This window comes from Panthera tigris, chromosome A3 (assembly GCF_018350195.1).
Source record: "Panthera tigris isolate Pti1 chromosome A3, P.tigris_Pti1_mat1.1, whole genome shotgun sequence".
Lineage (NCBI taxonomy): Eukaryota > Metazoa > Chordata > Mammalia > Carnivora > Felidae > Panthera > Panthera tigris.
The window spans coordinates 81143001-81164322 of NC_056662.1; the positions used below are offsets into that span (position 1 = coordinate 81143001).

Consider the following 21322-nt stretch of genomic DNA (forward strand, 5'->3'; position numbering starts at 1 on the left):
AAGATCACACATATCTTCAACAAAGCTCCTTCAGTAATCTATCATAATATATAATAGGTTACAAACAAGAAAATTTTCCATAGTTTAAATCTCTTGAGTTTATACCCTTTTACTGTTGTTCTTTTCATCTTCAACACGTCTGTGCACTTATTTACCTAAAAAGCAATATGGGGACAAAGGTACTTGGGTACATCGCAAGCTAAAGTAGACTCAATTTTCAGAATAGTAAATGGAGAATGAGTAACTCCTTTAGGAGAGTGCTACTCAGAATTCGGTTTATATGCTGCTGCCAGTCTGTGAACTATTTAAGAGGTCCATGATAAAATAAGGAACTTTGCTGGAAAGTAAATCAACTATATCACTAAGTCTACTGAACTGTTTTTTCATAGAAAGACTTTCTTAATAAAGGAAGCACTGCAATGATTTACATTCTAGTGCAAACCACTAGGTTTTATCACAAACCAGCACTTTGGGTAGCATTACAATAAAATACAAATTATCTAACCCTGGTTGTAGCATTCCCTCTCTTAAAACATAGCAAGATATAAACAGCTGTTTGTCAATCGTAAAGTGAGTTTGAAAGCGTTCTCTTGGGATCCTTTCTTCCACTCCTTTTCTAAGACAAGAGTAGAATAAGATGAAGCCCAAATGTAAATATAATGATCTTAATTCTGCAACTTACCAAAAAATAAAATTCCATTACTTTAGTCACTTTATACATTTACCATGAGAAAATTCTTTCATTTGAATTTCAAAGATTTCTGCAAGTTATCAATATTCCTTTGATCTATTCTTTTCAACAGCATAATATTTTCATAATTCATTTCCTATTAAAATTCTATAAAGGGAACAATTTTTAGTCTTCCTAAAAGTATTTAGGAAGTATTAGTATTTAGGAAGAGATTTTCATTAGCTTTTGTTGTTTTTTAAGGTGACTAGTCTAGCAGGGCATATATTGGAATGTGAAAAAAAGCAGTCTTGAGAATGAGCCTGTGTCCATAAACCCATCTTTTTCATTGGATTTATGAATTTGTTCCTACTCAAGGAAAACCTTTATATGTGAAAATGTTGCCAAAGGAAAAATTACTTCATTTTTATTTTCAACTGTAAGAAAAAGAATACTCATGATTCTTTCCTTACATGTCTTCTCCTCTTCTCCCCAAACTAGTTTCCTCTTCAGTTACTGGACCTCATTTATTGAATAGTAGTCCTGAGACAAGTTTCCAGACTGCCAAGAGATGTCACTAACCTGAAACAAAATGCTTTCTTCTCAGTTTAAGAACCAGTTTTAGAAATGCTCTAAACTGAATGCTGAGAAAGAATAGGAATCAAAGACCTTTACTTCCTATTCAAGTTTTAAAAGATTCTTGATATAGGAGTTAAGATGTGTTTAAAATTCTACATTTTAAATGACTTTCAAGATGCTGATTTCTCCCTTAGAGAACACTGTAAAAATTTTTAAAAACTGCTGACTACTAATATGTAAAAGATCAGGCTTTGCAAAGCTAAAAATACTATATTTTTTAACTATACTTTTGCTTCAAAATAATCATCCTTACTATGTATACATAAGGAAAAATAGCACCTTTGCAAAAGTTGATTTTCCATGCCTTAAATCATAAAGAATATAAAATTTGCCAATGTATTTTTGGAGATAAATGTAAAGCAATTAATTGTGTTGTCTAATATAACCTTCCAACCTAAATTCTAGCAACTGCTATTTTGGATAAGAAGCACTCAAACAATTAGTTTTTCCTTTTTCACCAGTACAACTTGTTTTCCATTGAATCAAATGTTTTTACTTTTATCAGTTAAAATTTGAAGGCAGTAACAATAAAAATGAAATTAAATTAGCCCTTACTAAATAACTAAATCTGAACCCACACAAAAGGTACTACTTAACTATAATAAAGTTTTCTACATGGGAAAAGTAAAAAAGAAATTACCTTTTCTTGTAGCAACTTTGAGGAAGCTGCATCACGATTTCCTTTTCCACCAGCAGTATTAAAATGAGACCATGGTAAAACTGAATTAAAAGTTAAGGAATCGTCCAAGGCAAAATCTGGTTTCATAAAAATCTATTAAAAAATGTATTTTCCTCGATTAGATAAACATTTCTTTTACATCCATTATCCCTTCAAACATAAGACCATTAATAATAAACTTGGATCTCAAGCATAAACAGAAAAGCAAGTGATATGCTGATTTACACAAGAATCTGTATAAACATGTATAGTTTCATCAAGTTTAAAATACTCATAAAAGACAGAAAAATGTTTTTTGTCTTTACCAATGGAGATAATCATTCCATTATTATGTGATCAAATTCACTAATATAGTCCCACTAAGATTATACCAAAGGGAGACATCCTCTTTATCCAAAAATTTCTATATTATTTCCCCCATTGATAGTAGTTTTTAAAAAAATCCCAAATGTCAATTTCTCTATATTTCTATTTTCTCCTGCTTAAAATGCTTTCAAAATTACTTTGTAGATTAGATATATACTGAATTTTAAAACCAAAACAAATTCAATTTTATGAAAAGACTACTCTTTTTCCTTTACATACTGCATTCATCTGGGCACTAAGTCCTACCCACTATATTTTCTAAATAATACTTGAATCCTCTCTCTCTTCTAAGTCTATAGCATTTCATCAGTGCAGCCCCTCATTACCTCTGGATTACAGACATGGCTATTTAATGATATGCTTCCTCAATCTATCCCCTATACTAATGTCAGATATACTTTTTAATGTTTATATATTTTTGAGAGAGGGAAAGAAAGAGAGAGGATCTGAAGCAGGCTCTGCGCTGTCAGCATAGAGCCTGACACAGGGCTCAAACTCACAAACCACTAGACCATGACCTGAGCAGAGGTTGGATGCTTAACCGACTGAGCCACCCAGGCACCCCATCAGATATACTTTTAAAATACAAGTATAACTGAATTAATTTCTCTGTTTTAATCTCTCAATGGATTCCCATGACCTCAGGACCAAACTTTTTAGAAAGGCATCAAAAGCCTTTTTTTTTTTTTTTTTTAACCCCCTCAGTGATTTGTGTCTTGCCACTCCCACTACTTAGAAGTTACATTGTAGTAATGCTCAACTATCTTCCATACCCTCGTGCTGTTATCTTTGTATGCACTTTCAGCCTAGAATGCTCTTTCCTATTTTCCTAGAGAATACAACCCAAACAAAAGGACAAATTTATCTCCGTGTGATTACTTACTCGATCTCTGAACACATTACCCCATCTTTGAACACAAGTACATATACCACATATATTTATGTATCTCATACTTTACAAAAATTATTTATTTAATATGTGTATTGCCCCCTGGAGGCCATATGCTCCTGGATTTACAGCTAATTAATCTTTGTATCTATACTACCTAGCATAAGGCTTGAAACACAGTTTAACTTAACTACTTACCTAATTAATTTCTATATTTTATTTTTACTGATTGATTTTACCTATATCCAAAAACTAGTATAAAGGGATAGGGAAAATCTAACTAGGGACATGAGTGTATTTTCTAGTCCCGCTTTAGTATATTTTAAAGTACTTATTAATTCAATAAATATTTACTGATAATCTAACTCTTATGCTAGGCACTAAAGGGGAAACAAAGATAAATTATTACATAGGTCTTAATCTTAAGGATCTTCAGTCCACTAGATGTGATAAAATACACACATAAATATCTTATAAAAAGTGACAAATGCCTTAAAAAGGAAGGCACAGGTCTACATAAAATGCTATGGAAATTTAGCACAGGGGCCAATTATCTTCAGTTGGAAAGAAATGTATTTATATAAGGTTGCCATTTCAGCAAGAGAATGTAAAGAAAGGATCAGATATGAGGAGTTGAGGGAAAAGTCTTCCAGCTAAAGGAACAGTACAAGTAAAGCACAGAGCCAGCAAAAAAGTTTGGCTGAAATAAAGAATGTGTAAAGATTAGTAAGCAAAAGTTAAGAGAGTGATTATGATGGAAATGAATAATTAAGGGTCTTAAATGACAGAGTTTGAATTTTATTTTGTAGGAATCAAAGAACTGTAGAAATGACTGCCCTCTTCTTTTTGCTTCTGTCTTGTCTTTCTCTGTCTTCTCACCCTAGAGAGCAGTTATCACAGACCTCTTGGAGAATCTGATTAATGCAATGGACTCTTTCCCCTAGGGGAACAGGAGGACATCTACTACATACCTCTACAAAATTTTTCACACAAAGGAAAGATCTCCTAATAATGTGAAGGGGCAGTAAGATCAATAAAATTCTTTTTTAGAATGGAGAGACTTAATTATATTTGTAAGTTTCAGCAACAAAGAAGAAACTGATGATGTACAAGAGAGAAGAAAAATGATGCACAAAGTCCCAGAAGACGCAAAGTGGTTAAAGTGTGAGAAAGTCAAATGAAAGCTTCTTATAAGGCAAAATTAAAGATATTTAAGATTATAAAAAATTAAAGATATTAAAAAGCAGTATTCTCATTTATTAAAGCTTTGTTACCTTAGGTACTTGCTCCAGATCTGTCCTGGATTTATCTATGAAAAAGTGGAAAATATGATTTTTTAAACTTGTTTTCACTTTATTCCATAAAATACATTTTGACTAGATTCTGTACTATGCCACTATATAACCACTTAAATTCCCTCAACAAACATCTATCAGGTACTTCCTGTATGCCTAGTAGTAGACAAAACACTGAATAAATCCTAGGTTTCGAATAATTTTAATCAATTGCATGGTATCAATAAAACAACTAAATATATTTCAAGTCTTTTTTAAATGGACACAGAAAGCTTGTTGATATCTTATTAAGTTTCGGTGAAATTAAGTTTGGCATACAGTTAAAAAATGAATTCAATACTAATATAGGAATACTGTTTTTATTGTTCAAAATACCCACCATCCCATCCAGAACTTATGATCAAAGATTTTAACACCATATTAATTTTCTTCTTAGACATTTAGTTTGCATCAACAACAAACCTGCAAAGGAACCTACTTTACCTTCATCTCACCAACTAGATCTCAGAGGACATACCCTTTCAAAAGTAACCTTTCTGGGTTGGACTCCATGCCTTCCTGCCTCTTTCATGAGCTTGCTTCATCCTCAATTACCCTGCCTCTTTCTGTATCTTCAACCTGTTGCCTTCTAATAGCTCTTCCTGTCTGCATACAAACATGCTCAGCTCTCTCCCATTAAAACAAACAAATAAAGATAAAGCTAAAACCCAGGGCCTGGAGTAGGCTGAGGCAAGGGAGGACCTCCAGTACAAAATTTAAGAAAGCACATACTCTCAGGGTTATGCAAATGCCTCTCCCGCCTCATCTAGTGTTGACCATGCAAAACATTCTTCCACTCTGTTCTAGATAGCCAATATCCTGTATCTCAAACCCTAAAGTCATATCCACATTGGTAGTCTCCATTTCTTTCTCTTGTACTCACTCCTTAACATATAGTATTGTGTTTTCTGTAACTATCACTTCAAGTCTGAATGTCCTCCTTAAGATCTCCTAAATTGCGAAATCCAAAGAAACTTCTCAGTGTGCAAACTGATCTATCATTACCAACAACTAACTGATGACCAAAACCTGTGCTTTGATCTCTAACTTATCTCTCAAATGCCTAAATTCCTTTCCATCTTCATTTTAACTGCTTTTGGGGCCACATGATTTCTCACTTGTATTACTTCAATAGCCTTTTACTATCTCTTTGTCTCCAATTTTACCATCTTCCTTAAATTTATCTTCTACAACTATTTTCACAGTGAAATGTATAATCATAAATCTGATCATGTCTGGTTAAAGATATTTTGTGGCTCTGTACTGCTTTTAGAAAAGAAAAATTCCTTAACATGGCATAAAAGGCACTTCATATTAGGGCCAACTCCCCTGCCCACTTCTTCAGCCTCATATCTTGCTCCCAGAAGAGCCAATATACCCAACTCTTGTAGTTTCTTGAAGATGCTCTGTTCTCTCTTGACTCTACTGCTTTGCTTTTACTGTTCCCTCTTCCTAGAAGGCCTCTTCTCCACATAAATCTTTCTTAACACCTACTTTAAAACACAGGCAATCATCAACTCTAGGAAGTTTTCTAAGGCTTAACAAATCAGGAGCTGTATACAATCTTACCACACTGAACTTACTGCTTGATATACAGTATTGCAACCTTACTCAGGAGACTTTCAGCTTCCTGAGGACAAGTGTTCTTTCTTATTCAACTATTATTAAGCAACAAGCAAAGTACCAAGCACCCAGATGTTAAATAAATATTTGTTGAAGTGAAGGATAACACTATGAGACCCATGATTTTTCTTTCTCAAAAACTTTTGAAAAAGATTATGATCACAGGCTATAAAAATTTCACTGAAATAAAAGATCCCCAAATTAAGATTTTGTTTGTTGATATTTACACTGTGCTACAAATACCACATATTCATCTATATATTGTCTACAAATAGCACATATTCATACCATGAGTATGTAAGAGAGTCCTGTCAAAAGTATCTTTAGGAGGACAAATATTCTTGCATCTCTCATGAGTCTTCTCTTTCTATAAAAAGACAAATAACAAAATAAATGCTATGTAGCAATATGAAAGCATCAAAATATTTCACAAAAGAATATACCAAATTAGTTGTACAAATTTTAATATGAAATCACTAACCTCTTGAACTTAAACAAGTATGCTTAATAAACCAAATATGAACTCTATGAACACCTATATGCTTATTTATACCCATCCCATTTTATATAATTATAGTAAAACCTCCATAAATTTGGAATGAAGTGGGGGTACAAATGAAAGATCCTTATTTACATAACAGAAATCAATTGAGAATAACTTTTTAAAACAAGGAAGAAAATGTGAAAACCTATATACCTAAGATAGAAAGATAGGTATCAGTTAACCCTTTCTGACTCAAAGGAAAAGAAACCTCACTGACTTTAGATTAGATGATCACTAACAATTCTATCTTTTCAGAGACACCATAAATAGTGGAAGACACCCACAGGGAAGTGGAGTATGGTAAGGAAAAAATACTGAGCTGGTAGTGTTCAGAGCTCTGATAGCAACTGTGGCAGAAACTACAGGATTGTCTTCAAACATGACTATACCATTTTGTAGTCCTACCCACAACGAATAAGAGTTCCTATTAGTCTATATTCTTGCCAGCATTTGGTGCTATCAGTGTTTCAATTTCTGATAGATTTCAGTTCTCATAGATTTCAATTTCAAATTCTGATAGATGTGTAGTGGCATCTCATTGTTATTTTAATTTGCAATTCCCTAATGACATATGAGCATCTTTTCATATGCTTATTTGACATCTATATGTATTCTTTTATGAGATGCCTGTTCAGATCTTTCACCCATTTTTTTTATTGTGGCAAAATATACATAAAACTTATCATTTAAATTTGATTATTAGTGATATTGACTATCTTTTCACATGCTTATTGGTCATTTGTAGAAATGTTCATTCAAGTCCTTTTCCCATTTTTCAGTTGGGTTGTCTCTTATTGTTGAGTTTTAAGAGTTATTTGTACATTTTGGATAGCGATCCTTTATCATATATGTGTTTTGAAAATATTTTCTCCCAGTGTCTAGCTTGTATTCTTTCTTTTAATGGTCTTGCACAGATGGAAGTTTTAAATTTTAACTAAGTCCAACTTGTCAATTTTTTCTTTCATGGATTGTACTTTTGATGCCATTATCTAAAAAGTCATCACCAAACTCAAAGTCATGTATTTTTCTCCTATGTAATCTTCTAGTTTTACAGTTTTGCATTTTACATTTAGGTCTATGATCCATTTTGTGCTAATTTCTGTGAAAGGTGTGGGTAGTCTGTGTCTAGATTCTTTTTATTTATTTATTTATTTATTTATTTAATAATTTTTTGCATGTGGATATCTAGGTGTTCCAGCACCATTTATTCAAGACTATGGAACTGCCTTTGCACCTCTATCAAAAATCAGTTGACTATGTTTGTGTAGGTCTATTTCTGAGCTCTCTTCTGTTCCTTTGGTCTGTATATCTATTCTTTCACAAATACTACACTGTCTATATTACTATATCTTCACGGTAAGTCTTGAAGTCAATTAGTGTCAGTCTTCCAACTTGGTTCTTCAATACTTTGTTAGCTATTCTCTTTTCCCTTTCTTTATAAACTTTGGAATTTGTTTCTTGGTATCTACAAAATAAATTGCTGGAATTTTAACTGAGATTGCGTTGAATCTATAGGCCAAGTTGGGAAGAACATTTTGACAATACTGAGTCTTCCTATCCACGTACATGGAATCTCTATTTAGATCTTCACTGATTCCTTTCATCAGTTTTGTAGTTATCCTCATATAGATCATATTCTGTTAGATTTATACCTAAGTATTTCATTTTCTTTGGTGCTAATGTAAATGGTGCTGTGCTAATTTCAAATTCTAATTGTCCATCAGTAGCATATAAGAAAGCAATTTACTTTTGTAATATTAACCTTGTATCCTGCAACTTCGGTATAATCGCTTATTAGTTCCAGGAGTTTCTTTACTGACTCTTTGGGATTTTCTACATAGACAATCATGGTATCTGTGAATAAAGACAGTTTTATTTCTTCATTCCCAGTTTATATACCTTTTATTTCCTTTTCTTGTCTCATTGTGTAGAGTTTCCAGTATGATGTCAAAAGGAGTGGTGAGAACAGACATCCTTAGCTTGTTCCTGATCTTAAGTAGGAAAGCATCTAGTTTCTCACTATTAGTTGTAGGGTTTTTGTAGATACTATCAAGTTGAATTTGTTTCCCTTGGGGCACCTAGGTGGCTCAGTCAGTTAAGCGTCTGACTAGCTCAGGCCATGATCTCACAGTTGATGAGTTTGAACCCCACGTCAGGCTCTGTGCTGACAGCTCAAAGCCTGGAGCCTGCTTTGGATTCTGTGTCTCCCTCTCTCCCTGCTCTCCCCTGCTTGTGCTCTGTCTCTCTCTCAAAAATAAACATTAAAAAAATTAAAAAAATAAATAAAAAGTTCCCCTATATTCCCAGTTTGCTGCATTTTTATCATGAATGGGTATTGAGTTTTATCAAATGTTTTCTCTATATCTATTGATATGAACATACGACTTTTCTTCTTCAGCCTGTTAATTTATGGATTACACTAATTGCTTTTTGAATATTGGATCAACCTTACATATCTGGAATAAATCCCACTTAGTTATGGTATAGAATTCTTTTTATACGTTGTTGGGTTTGATTTTCCAATATTTTGTTAAGGACTTTTGCAACTATGTTCATGAGAGACAGTGGTCTGTAGTTTTCCTTTTTCATAATGTTTTTGTCTAATTTCAATATTAGGTTAATGCTGCATAAATAAGTTAGAAAGTATCCCCTTTGCTTCCATTTCCTGGAATAGATCATAAAGAACTGGTATAACTTCTTGCTTTAATGGTTGGTACAATTCACCAGTGAACTCATCTGGCCCTGGCGTTTTCTATTTTGAAAAATTATTATTGATTCAATTTCTTTAATAAGTATAGATTTATTCAGACAGAATTTGTGGGCATACAGTTTGTTCATAATATTATTTTACTATCTTTTTAATGTCCATGAGATCATTAGTGATATGACCTCTTTCATTTCTAGTACTAATAATTTATGTCTTTTTTTTTTAATTAACTTGGCCAGACAATTATCAAGTTTATTGATCTTCTCAAAGAAACAGCTTTCAGTTTTATTGATTCTGTTGATTTCCATTTTTCAATTTCACTGATTTCTGGTCTAATTTTTATTATTTCTTCTCTTCTCTTGTTTTATTGTAAGATACTTGACACATGAGGTCATTAGTTTCAGGTACAAACACAGTGATTCACCTTCTGCTAACTTTGAATATCATTTGTTCTTTTTGTCTCCTGTGGTAAAAGCTTAGATTATTAATTTTAGATTTTTTTCTTCACTAATATACGCATTCAAAACTATTAAATTTCCCTCTAAGCAATGCTTTCACTAACCCACACATTTTGATACATTTCTATCAACTTTTCCTTAAGCTCACTGATTCTTTTCTCTGACGTTTCAAGTCTAGTGATGAATCCATCAAAGGCATTCTTCATGTCTGCTGTTTCTATTTCTAGAATTTCCTTTTGATTCTTATTGTTTGCATCTCTCTGCTTACATTACCCATCTATTCTTACATGTTATCTACCTTTTCCATTAAGGTCTTAGTATATTAACCATAGTTGTTTTAAATTCCCAGTCTGAGAATTCCAACATTGTTGCCATCTGAGTCTCATTCTAGTACTTGCTCTTTAAACTGTGGGGTTTTCTTCTTCTTATCTTTAGTATATACTATAATTCTCTGTTGAATGCCAGATATGATGTACTGGATAAAAGGAACTGAGGTAAACAGGCATTTTGTGTGAGATTTCTGTTTATCTGGCTAGGAATGAGGCTGTATTTACTGTTTGCTGTAGCTGCAGATGTTAGAGGCTAAAATCTCCTCTGGTGTCCTTGTTTTTGTCTCCCTTGCTGTCTTTTTTGTTGTTGTTGTTTAATGTTTATTTATTTACTTTGAGACAGAGAGAGAGCAAATGGGGGAGGAGCAGAGAGAGAATCCCAAGCAGGTTCCGTGCTGTCAGCACAGAGCTTGACACGGGGCTCGAACTCACAAATCACGAGATCAAGACCTGAGAGACCTGGACACTTAACAACCTGAGCCACCCAGGTGCCCCTCCCTTGCTGCCTTTACAGATTTCTTAAATATTAAGTCTGAGACATTATTAAGACAATATTAAGTCTTTTAGTTGTATTCCCTTATTATACAGGTGCCCTATTGATATGGTGGGAAGATGTGGGAGGAAGGGAAGCATTCCAGAGTTCTGTGATTAGGCCTTTGTCTTTTAGTGAGTTTGCGCCCCTGGGCTGTTACCTTCAAAAAGCCTCTAAGTTGTTGATTTTCAGTTTTTTCAGATTTTTTCTTGTGAGAACAGGAGTAGAAGCTTCCAAGCTCCTTCTAAGCTGAACCAGAAGTATTTTTAACTTTTTAAGAAATGGCTAAACTGTTTTCCAAAAGGGTTTGTACCACTCTAAATTCCCACCAACAGTATGTGAGAGTTACTCCACCAGGGCTGGCAATAGGGTGAGGCAAGCAAGGAGCCTAGGGTACAATATTTAAAGAGGTACCTACTCTTAGATTCTCATGCCCCTTCATATTTTACATCTCAGGAACCTTGCCAGCCTCATCCTAATATTCACCCTATCCTTCATATCTTCACGAAAATATGAAAGAATATGTGTAGACATGGTATTGTTTTTTCTTTAAATATTTGGTAGAAATCAACAGTGAAGCCATGAGCGCTTGAGTTTGCTTCTTGAAAAGGTATTTAACATCAATTTCTTTAATAAGTATAAGGCTATTCAGGTTATCTATTTCTTCTTGAGTGAGATTTGGTCATTTGTGTCATTCAACAAATATGTCAGTTACTCTAACTTGTTAAGTTTATTGGCATAAAATTGTTCAAATTAGTCTTGTAACCACTGTAGAATCTGTAGTGATGTCATCACTCTCATTCTTGTTATTGGTGATTATGTTTTTTCTTCCTGGATCAGCATTGCTTATAGGTCTGCCAATTTTTAAGTTGTTTTTTTTTTAACGTTTATTCATTTTTGAGAGACAGAGAGAGACAGAGTGTGAGCAGGGGAGGGGCAGAGAGAGGGAGACACAGAATTTGAAACAGGCTCCAGGCTCTGAGCTGTCAGCCCAGAGCCTGACGCAGGGCTCGAACTCATGAACTGCGAGATCCTGAGCTGAAGTCGGACACTAAACCGACTGAGCCACCCAGGCACCCAGGTCTGCCAATTTTATCGATCTCAAAGAATCAACTTAGGGTTTCACTGATTTTTCTCTACTGTTTCTCTACTTTCTAGTTCACTGATTTTGACTTTGATGTTTCTTTCTTCTGCTTATTTTGGTTTAAATTTGTTCTTGTGGTAGCTTTTTAAGGTGGAAGTTGAGGTCACTAATTTGAGACTATTCTTCTTGTCTAATATATGCATCTACTGCTATAAATTGTTCCCTAAGTACCACCAGAGTAGCATGCCACAAATTTGATATGTTGTGTTTTTATTTCCACTCAGTTCAAACAACAGCTGCCTTTGGAACAACGTAGGGGTTAGGGACACCAATGTCCAATAATCAAAAATCCAAGTATAACTTTTAATTCTCCAAACACTTAACTACCAACTACTGTGGACCAGAAGCCTTAACAGTAACAAAAAGTCAATTAACACATATTTTGTATATTACACATTACATATTATTTCTTAAAATAATCTAGAAAAAAAATGTTATTAAGAAAATCATAAGGAAGGGGCGCCTGAGTGGCTCAGTCAGTTGGGCATCCAATTTTGGCTCAGGTCATGATCTTGTGGTTCCTGAGTTTGAGCCCTGGGTCGGGCTCTGTGCTGGCAGCTCGGAGCCTAGAGTCTGCTTTGGATTCTATGTCTCCCTCTTTCTCTGTCCCTCCCCTGGCTCATGCTGTCTCTGTCTCTCTCTCTCTCTCAAAGATAAACATTAAAAAAAAAAAAGTTTGTTTTTAAAAAAAGAAAATCATAAGGAAGAGAAAATACATTTACAGTACTGTGACTGTACTTATCAAAAAAATCTGCATATAAGTGGATCTGCATGGTTCAAACCAAGTTGTTCAAGGATCAATGGTTCTAATTTCCTTTTCCTCTTCGACCCACATTTTTATTTAGAAGTGTTAATTTTGGTTTCCAAGTATTTGTGGATTTTCCACACACTTTTCTGTCAATAATTTCTAATTTAATTCTATTGTGGTCAAAGAATATACTTTGTATGACTTGAAGACTTTTAAATGTATTAACATTTGTTTTATGGTTCAGATTATGTTGATAAATGTTCCAGGAACACTTCAGAAGAAAATGTATTCTTCTGTGTTGGGTGGAATGTTGTTTCAATGTGTTCTTTCAAAGTCAATTCAGGTTGATTGACAGTGCTGTCATTGAGCACTTGTTATTGAGAGACAAGTATTAAAATCCCCAACCAGAACTGTGAATTCATCCATTTCCCCCATAAAAACCAGAATTGTGAATTCATCCATTTCCCCCATAAAATTCCTACTTTTTGTTTCATATATTTTGAAGCTCTGTTTTTACAGACTAAATGTTTAGAAATATATCCTCTTGATTAACTTAACACTTTTATCATTATAAAATAATCGCTACCCCTAGGATAGTCTTTGCTTGGAAATCTGCTTTGGTTGGTATTAATATAGCCATTCCAGCTTTCTTTTGACTGGTGTTAGCATGGTATATCTTTTTCCATCGTTTTACTTTTCAAATGTTCTGTGTCTCTGTATTTAAAGTACACTTCTTATAGGCAGCATACAGTTGGGTCTCGCTTTTTCATCCAATCTCACAACCTCTGACTTGTAATCAGGGTGCTTAAACATTTACATTTAATATGATTATTGACAGGGTTAGGTTTAGGTCTATCATCTTGAAGTTTTTCTTTTTTCTCATCCATTCTTTGCTCCCTTTTTACCCTTTTTCTGCCTTTGTTTGGATTGAGAATTTTTTTCATTTCATGTTATCTCTTCTGTTGGCTTATTAGCTATAATACTTTGTTTTGTTATTTTAGTGGTTGCTTAAGGGTTTATTGTTCATAATCCTTGTTAGAAATGTAAACTTTTTAATGGAGAGAAATAGTGTGTTTTGGTCTGTGTTGTATCCCTAGTGTTTAGAACAGTGCCTGGCACATGGAAGGCATTCAATAAATATTTGATCAATAAATGGATAAATAGAGAAGCCAAATGGTAGGTTATAAGGCATGAGATTACAAACCATCAAAAAGAAGGCATATTAAAGCTCATCCACTTAACAACATCCAGACAGCTATGATTGTTGAAAACAACACAGAAACTTGGGGCACCTGGGTGGCTCAGTTGATTAAGCATCAGACTCTTGTCTCAGCCCAGGTCTTGATCTCAGGGTCATGAGTTCAAGCCCCATGTTGCACTCCACACTAGGTAGGCATGGAGCCTACTTTAAAAAAAAAAAGAGGAACACAAAAACTCTAGACACCATATGTGAATATACATTATATAAAAGTAAATAATATTTACAGGTGCTGTACAAAAATAGTAGGTAGTACTAAAAATTAACCAGATACTGTATAGTACTAATGCCAATAATGTAATCATATTTAGCCTATTTCCAAATCATAAAAGGAACAAAGTAATCAAGTGAAATGAAGTCAGCTAAATGCAAATTAGGCTTGCTAATGAAAAAAGTATAAAAAAGGATATTATAAAAATATAAATATCCCCTCTTCTACATGTAATATAAAACGTGATCACTATAGTTAATAACACTGTATTGCATATTTGAAAGTTCCTAGGAAAGATTTTTAAAATCCTCATCACGAAAAAAAAAAAAATTTGTAACTATGTATGGTGACAGAGGTTAACTAGACTTATGGTGACCATTTTGCAATATATATAAATATCAAATCATTATGTTGTACACTTGAAACTATTATAATGTTATATGGCAATTATATTTCAGTAAAGAAAGAAGTTTTAATATCCCCTGTTCCATTTTAAAAGTGAGTTTCTTAAAAGACTAAAATGGTAACCAAAATTATATTGAAAATACTCACTAAAAATGAATAACAAGCCATCTCAAACTTAGGACCACTCGCTCAGAACTGAATGTAGAGCAATATATTATGTCTAAAGGTATCAAGACTATCTGCCAGAGCTAGCATGCTCTATTAAATTCTTTGTGGTAAATAAGAAACAAAGAAACAGTTCTATTCTGCTCATTTCTTAAACTTCACAAATCATCTGGGTTTTACTGGCCTAACAGAACAATTTTCTCCTTGGGAGGCAGGGTGGGTTGCATGTTGAATCTTAGCACTATTAGAAAAGTATAAATGTGAAAAATCACTCCAGTAAGAGAAATATATTTACATATATCTAAGCAAAGAATTAAATACAACCCAGGACAGTAGAATGAATATAGACAGAAAAGAATACTGTAAGCTCATCAAAGATTATTGGTCAAAAATCTATAATAAATCAAACTAAAGATCTTTCTATCCCTTTCGACCTGACTTCAAGATTAGATATTACCTGAGAGATTTCCTGTTGATACACTGTAAAATGTTCCTTGCTGATCTGTGGGAGGTAGAATGAAGGTATGACTTCAGTGTCCACAAAGTCCAATCCCCATGTTTTTGTGAAGAAGTCAGATTCTCTTTTTGCTAATCTAGGATCATTTAATGCTGCTGGGAGGTTTACTTTGGAATGATATATAGTCCATCTATGTTGATCTGTAACTAGAGATGGGGTAACACATAAACTATTTGAATCACCTGCAAAAAGTAAACAAGAAAACTCTGTAAACTAAGTTCTACATTTGAAAGTACATCCTAGAAAAATAAAAATTGCTTAGTTTCTGCTCTATGCCAAGGCACCAAAATCTCTCTTTTATAACAAACGTTTTAACAAAAATCAATCTGATTAAATAACCTTCAGCTTTCAGCATCAATTGCCAAGGGAAGGAAAAGCATGTAAAAGATAAAGAATACGCAAAATTTGAGAGTTGTATTTGCATCGTGGGGTGGATCATAAAGAAAGTCTTTCATTAGTTCCTTTCCTTAATGTACAATTTCTCTTTTTTCAACATCAAAACTCTTCTACCTTTTTATTATATATATTCTATCCTTTAATACTCCATATTTTTCACAGGTTTACCTCTTTTCTGTTGTATTATGGCAGACACACCTGGTTCTAATATCCTTTGTTTGGCTTATGATTAGATGCCAGAAATGCTGCTGTGGCATTAATCATAGAGGAAACAAAAATATATAGTCAATTCTTGTTATTCATGGTAGTTTTGTTCTATAAAGTCATGGTAACAATTAGCAAATACTGAACCACTATTCCTAGGGGAAATACAGGGGTAGGTACCTCCAAGCCTCTGGTCACAAAATTTTCATCAACCAATCAATAAATAATCTTATTCTGTTTCTGTTTAAAGACACCTTATTTAATATATATTGTTCATTCATTAACACTGAACTCATGGCTCACACCACTGTAATTCATACCTGAATGAGTTTTCTTCATTAGTGCATACATTGCAGTCTTTTTGTGCTTAGAAACACGAGAAAGCACTTCAGCCCTACATCTGGTAACCATTTTTAAACAGCAAAAGCACCAATAAAAAGCTCAAAAATGCAAAAAATGTGGCACTGTTTAGACCACAAAAAAAGATACTTGTTTATAGCATGAGAGCTAAAACAAGAAGGCAAAGTGTTGCCTTGTTCAACCTTAGGTAGGTACATGTGCATCAGGCAATTCAAATTTTTCATTCCTCTGCAAATGGCTGCAAATAATGACAAAAGTACCACAAGTATTGATTTTAGGGTTACAAATAAATTTCAGAGATCAGGCAAACTTACAAACACAGAATCCACAAATAATAAGAATTGACTATACTATGTTTAACTAAAAAGCTTCAAATCTCTAGCTTCCATTTTCAAAACTTTTTTTTTTCCATTTATGCAAGTAATTTCTTCTATGGAAATGCATGAAAAGAACTATATTCCAATTTTCCAATCAACTTCCAAATTATCTATCTCTTTAGTTTTAACACTATAAAATTTATTCTTTTAAGTATAGCTGACCTTTGAACAATGGAAGGATTAGGGGTACAGACCACTCCCCTCCCCATGTAGTCAAAAATCCACATCTAACTTCAACTCTGCCAAACTTTACTAATAGCCTACTGTTGATTGGAAGCCCTACAGATAACATAAATAGTCAATTAACATATTCTGTATGTTATATATATTATATACTACATCCTTACAAATAAAGTAAGCTAGAGGAAAGAAAATATTACTAAGAAATCCATAAGGAGAAAATATAGTTATAGTACTGTACTGTATTTATAAAAAAAAAAAAAGCTACATATAAGTGGACTCATGTAGTTCAAACCCCATGTTGTTCAAGGGTCAACTGTATACAGAATCTGACTACTCATTTAAAGAGAATACAAACCCTCAGTAAAAATCTTCAAACCAACAAACAGAAAAAGGCCTTACCTGTGGGCTCCTTGGGACATACATCTGGCAGTGACTGCACAGGTCGAATGTGTTTTGTTGGATCTACCTCTTTTTTAAAGAAAACATCTCTGCTGCTTCCTTGAGGCACTGGTGAAGAACTGTGGCTTGAAGCCATTGCATAAAATCACCACTCAACTGAAAATAAGTAACAAGTAATAATCAAGATACTTAACACAAATCAAAATTCATCTGTAAGTATTATGCATGTCTCACACTTTCTCTGAAAAGGATACATTATCCAAAAATCCCTCAAGGTATAAGTATACAATTTGAATACTATTAACTGTGTCACTCATAATTAGTTACTAAGAAAGTTATTTGTCCTTGTTTGAAAAGTATTCTCCCGGAAGTGAAATATCTTCAGTCTTTTATCCAAAGTGCAAAATAGATACCAAAGCTGTAACCAATTATATATTAAAGATGAAAACATCCATTCATTCAGCAAGCATACAGTAATTATGCATTATAAGCAAATGGGTTTTTGAAGTCTGACTGCAGAAATTCTTCACTTACCAGCAGTATAACCTCAAGGAAATTTACTTAACCTTTGTGTACCTTACCTCATTTGTAAAAATGGACATGAAAAGAGCTCCCATTTCACAAACATTTTGTAAGAGTAAAAGGAATGGATATATATATAAAGCATATAAAGCATATAAAACAACGTTCGTCTCAAAAGTTAGTGTTTATAAATGTTAGTTACCGTCATGACTATTACGACTAAGTGACAACCGTTATCAATTATAAAAGAAGTATTACTCTCCAAGGTGTCTGCAATTACATTAAGTAATGACAACAATCAAAACACTAAGTAAAACACAGGTTAACCTATGTCTACATTGTTCACTAGGTCCTAAAAGAATTTGTGGGGCAAGACAACATAACATAGGCTACAGTTTCAGGTAAAACTTTACAAATGAAGCAGTACATAACCTGGATACTGAAGAACATGTATTATTTTATTACTGGAGAGTAGATAATCTTATAGTTCAGAGTATACATATCAAATAACAGGTATTCAATAAACATTTTTCAATGAAGGAATAAATAAATGAACATAAACAGAAGTTTACAGCTGAAAGGGAACTTAGAGAGATCATCTAGTCTAAGTTCCCTCATACTGGAGATAAGTATAGCAAGGCTCAGAAAGACTAGGGGGTTTACAAAGACACATGGGTTTTAACAAATAATAAAAAAAAAAAGCCTACTCAGGAAATCTGGTGAATATACCAAGGGTAAGAAGTAAAGAGCAGAGACAAAGCTAAGAATGGTGACAAAAAATTAATCTACTCTAACTCTCCCCTAGTTTAGTGGAAAGCTAAAACTGACATTTCCCAAACTTCTTTGGGTTTTTTTTTTAATTTTTAATTAGTTTTCTTTATTTTTGAGAGACAGAGAGAGACAAAGCGTGTGGGGGGGGAGGGGCAGAGAGAGAGGGAGACACAGAATTGGAAGCAGGCTCCAGGCTCTGAGCTGTCAGCACAGACAGAGCCCGATGCAGGGCCCGAACTCACGAACCATGAGATCATGACCTGAGCCAAAGTTGGACGTTCAACTGACTGAGCCACCCAGGCGCCCCCCAGACTTCTTTGATTATCTGTCACAGTCCTCCTAATGCAAAAGAAACAAATCCAATTACACCACTAAGACCGTAAGAAACAAACTGTTAAGAAAATGCACAAAGATAAATAACTTCCTTAGGGTCCCTGAACAGAAAGCAAACAATAACATGAACAAAGGTTAAGGGACATGGAATAATCATAAGACTATGTGGAAACTGACATGACTAGAGTAAAACACTTGTATTGGGAAGTACTGAAAAATAAATCATACTTAAATACACACACACACACACACACAGAACATGGCCAGATGAATTAATCAGGGTCTTGGTTTGAAAGGGATCACTGGCCTGTTGCATATATAGCCATACACATTAAGTGTATGGTTTTATATATATATATATACACATATATATGTATATATGTGTATATATATATACGTATATGTATATATATATAAAACATATTTGAGAGAGAAAAGATAATCTAAAGGAAAGTATATAATACATAATCCTGTATATTAAGTATTTAGTAAGGATAATTCCAAATTTAACATAAAGTCTATTTAACTTTATTAATTTCATCAAATAAAATGGCTAAATTAAAGACATTTTGACATTTGTAGAGGTAAGCTACAAATATATGGAAAATGTATTTATATTGATTGCCCATTGCTTGGTGTCAGATAAATCAAATACTGATTGATAGCACACTACTATTTCAATTTATACTATTTACCATCATGTTGTTTTAACAGCAAAAAGAAATCCTAAGCGCCATCTCAGGAAGCCAGAAATACTTGAGGAGATGGAGACTAAACTAGTCTAGAAAAAATTTCTAGACTCCTATAAGTTATTTCAGTATCTGAGGTGGTGGGGGAGTGGTACCTTATTTACTCTTTAAAGATTCTGAACTGGGACACATATATAGGTTTTGTTTGTTCTTCTTATGAAATGGGGGAACATCTCTAACTATAAAGAGAGTATGTAAAATTAGGGGACTGCCTATATAGGGGAGTCCCAATTTCAAACCATTTGTCTCTCCATTTTTTTCAATCATCCTGAGTTTATTAAGATTTCCGCACAGTAAGAACCAAACGTTGTATTAATGGCCACATAAGTATGATGCAGATACTTAGTATGTGCAATCACTAGTAATAAAATATTGTGGATTTATTCATAAGGCATGGATGCATAAACAAATACACCAAATCCCTGTGGCCTCTAAACCAAACAACTTCAGCAAAAAAAATAATCTTTCATTGAAAAGCTAAAGAACAGAAATGATGATGCATCCTAGTAAGAAAGTTTCAGTGTAACCTAAGAATAGTTTGTCTATCCAGAAAAAAAAAAAAAAACTAGCAAAAATAATAACAAAAAACACAGAATACAGGGAAAAAGAAAGCTCTATGCACTAAATGCAGGTAACCTCTGATTTCTAATACTTCCACTTTACATCTAGAAACAAATTTGGCATTTAATCAGCGGTCACCTACAATGAGAATCTGTAAATCACTCCACCATTCTTTACACAATCATCTTTTCATAATTATATCAATACCATACTCAACTATTATATTCTCTTGAAGCCTTCTTCGGTTTCTCACACTTAAGTCACCCTTTATGTATTTCTATTTTTGCAACAACCATACTGAAAATTTGGTCTTTATATAGGTCTTCTCAGACTATGAACCTCTTGATGTTTCCATTTTCCTGTGTATTCTATGTGCCTAACACAATTCCTGGCACACAGATAGATATATAATAAATACTTTAGAGATGGATTAAATGGGTAATATGTAGAACAGATCAGAAGAGAGATGTTAGTTAGACAGCTACTGATAATCCTTAAGTGAATAGATAAGAGCATGGGTATGAGTTAAGGAAAGAAACAGTCTCATTCATTCCAAAAGAATTTGTAAGGATGAGTAAGATCAGAAACATGTGTACAGGAGTGCTGATGCATAGGAGCACTTGTACCCCAATGTTTACAGCAGCACTTTCAATAATACCCAAATTATGGAAAGAGCGTAAATGTCCATCAACTGATGAATGGATAAAGAAGTTGTGGTTTATATACACAATGGAATACTATGTGGCAATGAGAAAGAATAAAATATGGCCTTTTGTAGCAACGTGTATGGAACTGGAGAGTGTTATGCTAAGTGAAACAAGTCATAGAGAGAAAGACAGATACCATATATTTTCACTCTTATGTGGATCCTGAGAAACTTAACAGAAGACCATGGGGGAGGGGAAGGGGAAAAAAAAAAGTTACAGAGGGAAGGAGGCAAACCAGAAGAGACTCTTAAAAACTGAGAATAAACTGAGGGTTGATGGGGGGTGGGAGGAGGGGAAAGTGGATGATGGGAATTGAGGAGGGCACCTGTTGGGATGAGCACTGGGTGTAGTATAGAAACCAATTTGACAATAAATTTCATATTAAAAAAAAAAAGAAACATGTGATTGTCTTTCTTTTATGTCTCAAAGTATCTTTTTATGTTACAAGTTAGGTTAAAAGCTTCTATTAAAAGTTCCTAAAACAATGTCACTCCAGAAGCACCAGCATACCAACAGCTCGGACTGGTTTCTAAATGTAGGTACAC

At 33.7% G+C, this 21322-nt stretch overlaps 1 protein-coding gene across 7 annotated transcripts in view; it reads right to left on the reverse strand.

The window, feature by feature from the left end:
• The window catches only part of VPS54 (VPS54 subunit of GARP complex), a 170003-nt gene that overhangs the window by 102569 nt on the left and 46112 nt on the right, over positions 1-21322 (reverse strand). For 6 of the 7 annotated variants that reach the window (XR_443970.3, XM_042981514.1, XM_042981511.1 and 3 more), the window contains 5 exons: positions 17135-17290; positions 15156-15397; positions 6486-6564; positions 4515-4549; positions 1947-2078 (listed from right to left, as the gene is read on the reverse strand). Coding sequence is in view for 6 of the 7 variants with exons in the window: in XM_042981514.1 (XP_042837448.1) it covers positions 1947-2078; positions 4515-4549; positions 6486-6564; positions 15156-15397; positions 17135-17270 (624 nt within the window). In the remaining variant the exon portion in view is untranslated. Of the gene's footprint in view, positions 1-1946; positions 2079-4514; positions 4550-6485; positions 6565-15155; positions 15398-17134; positions 17291-21322 lie in introns of those variants that run through there. The other variant, XM_007075350.3, reaches the window with a different exon arrangement.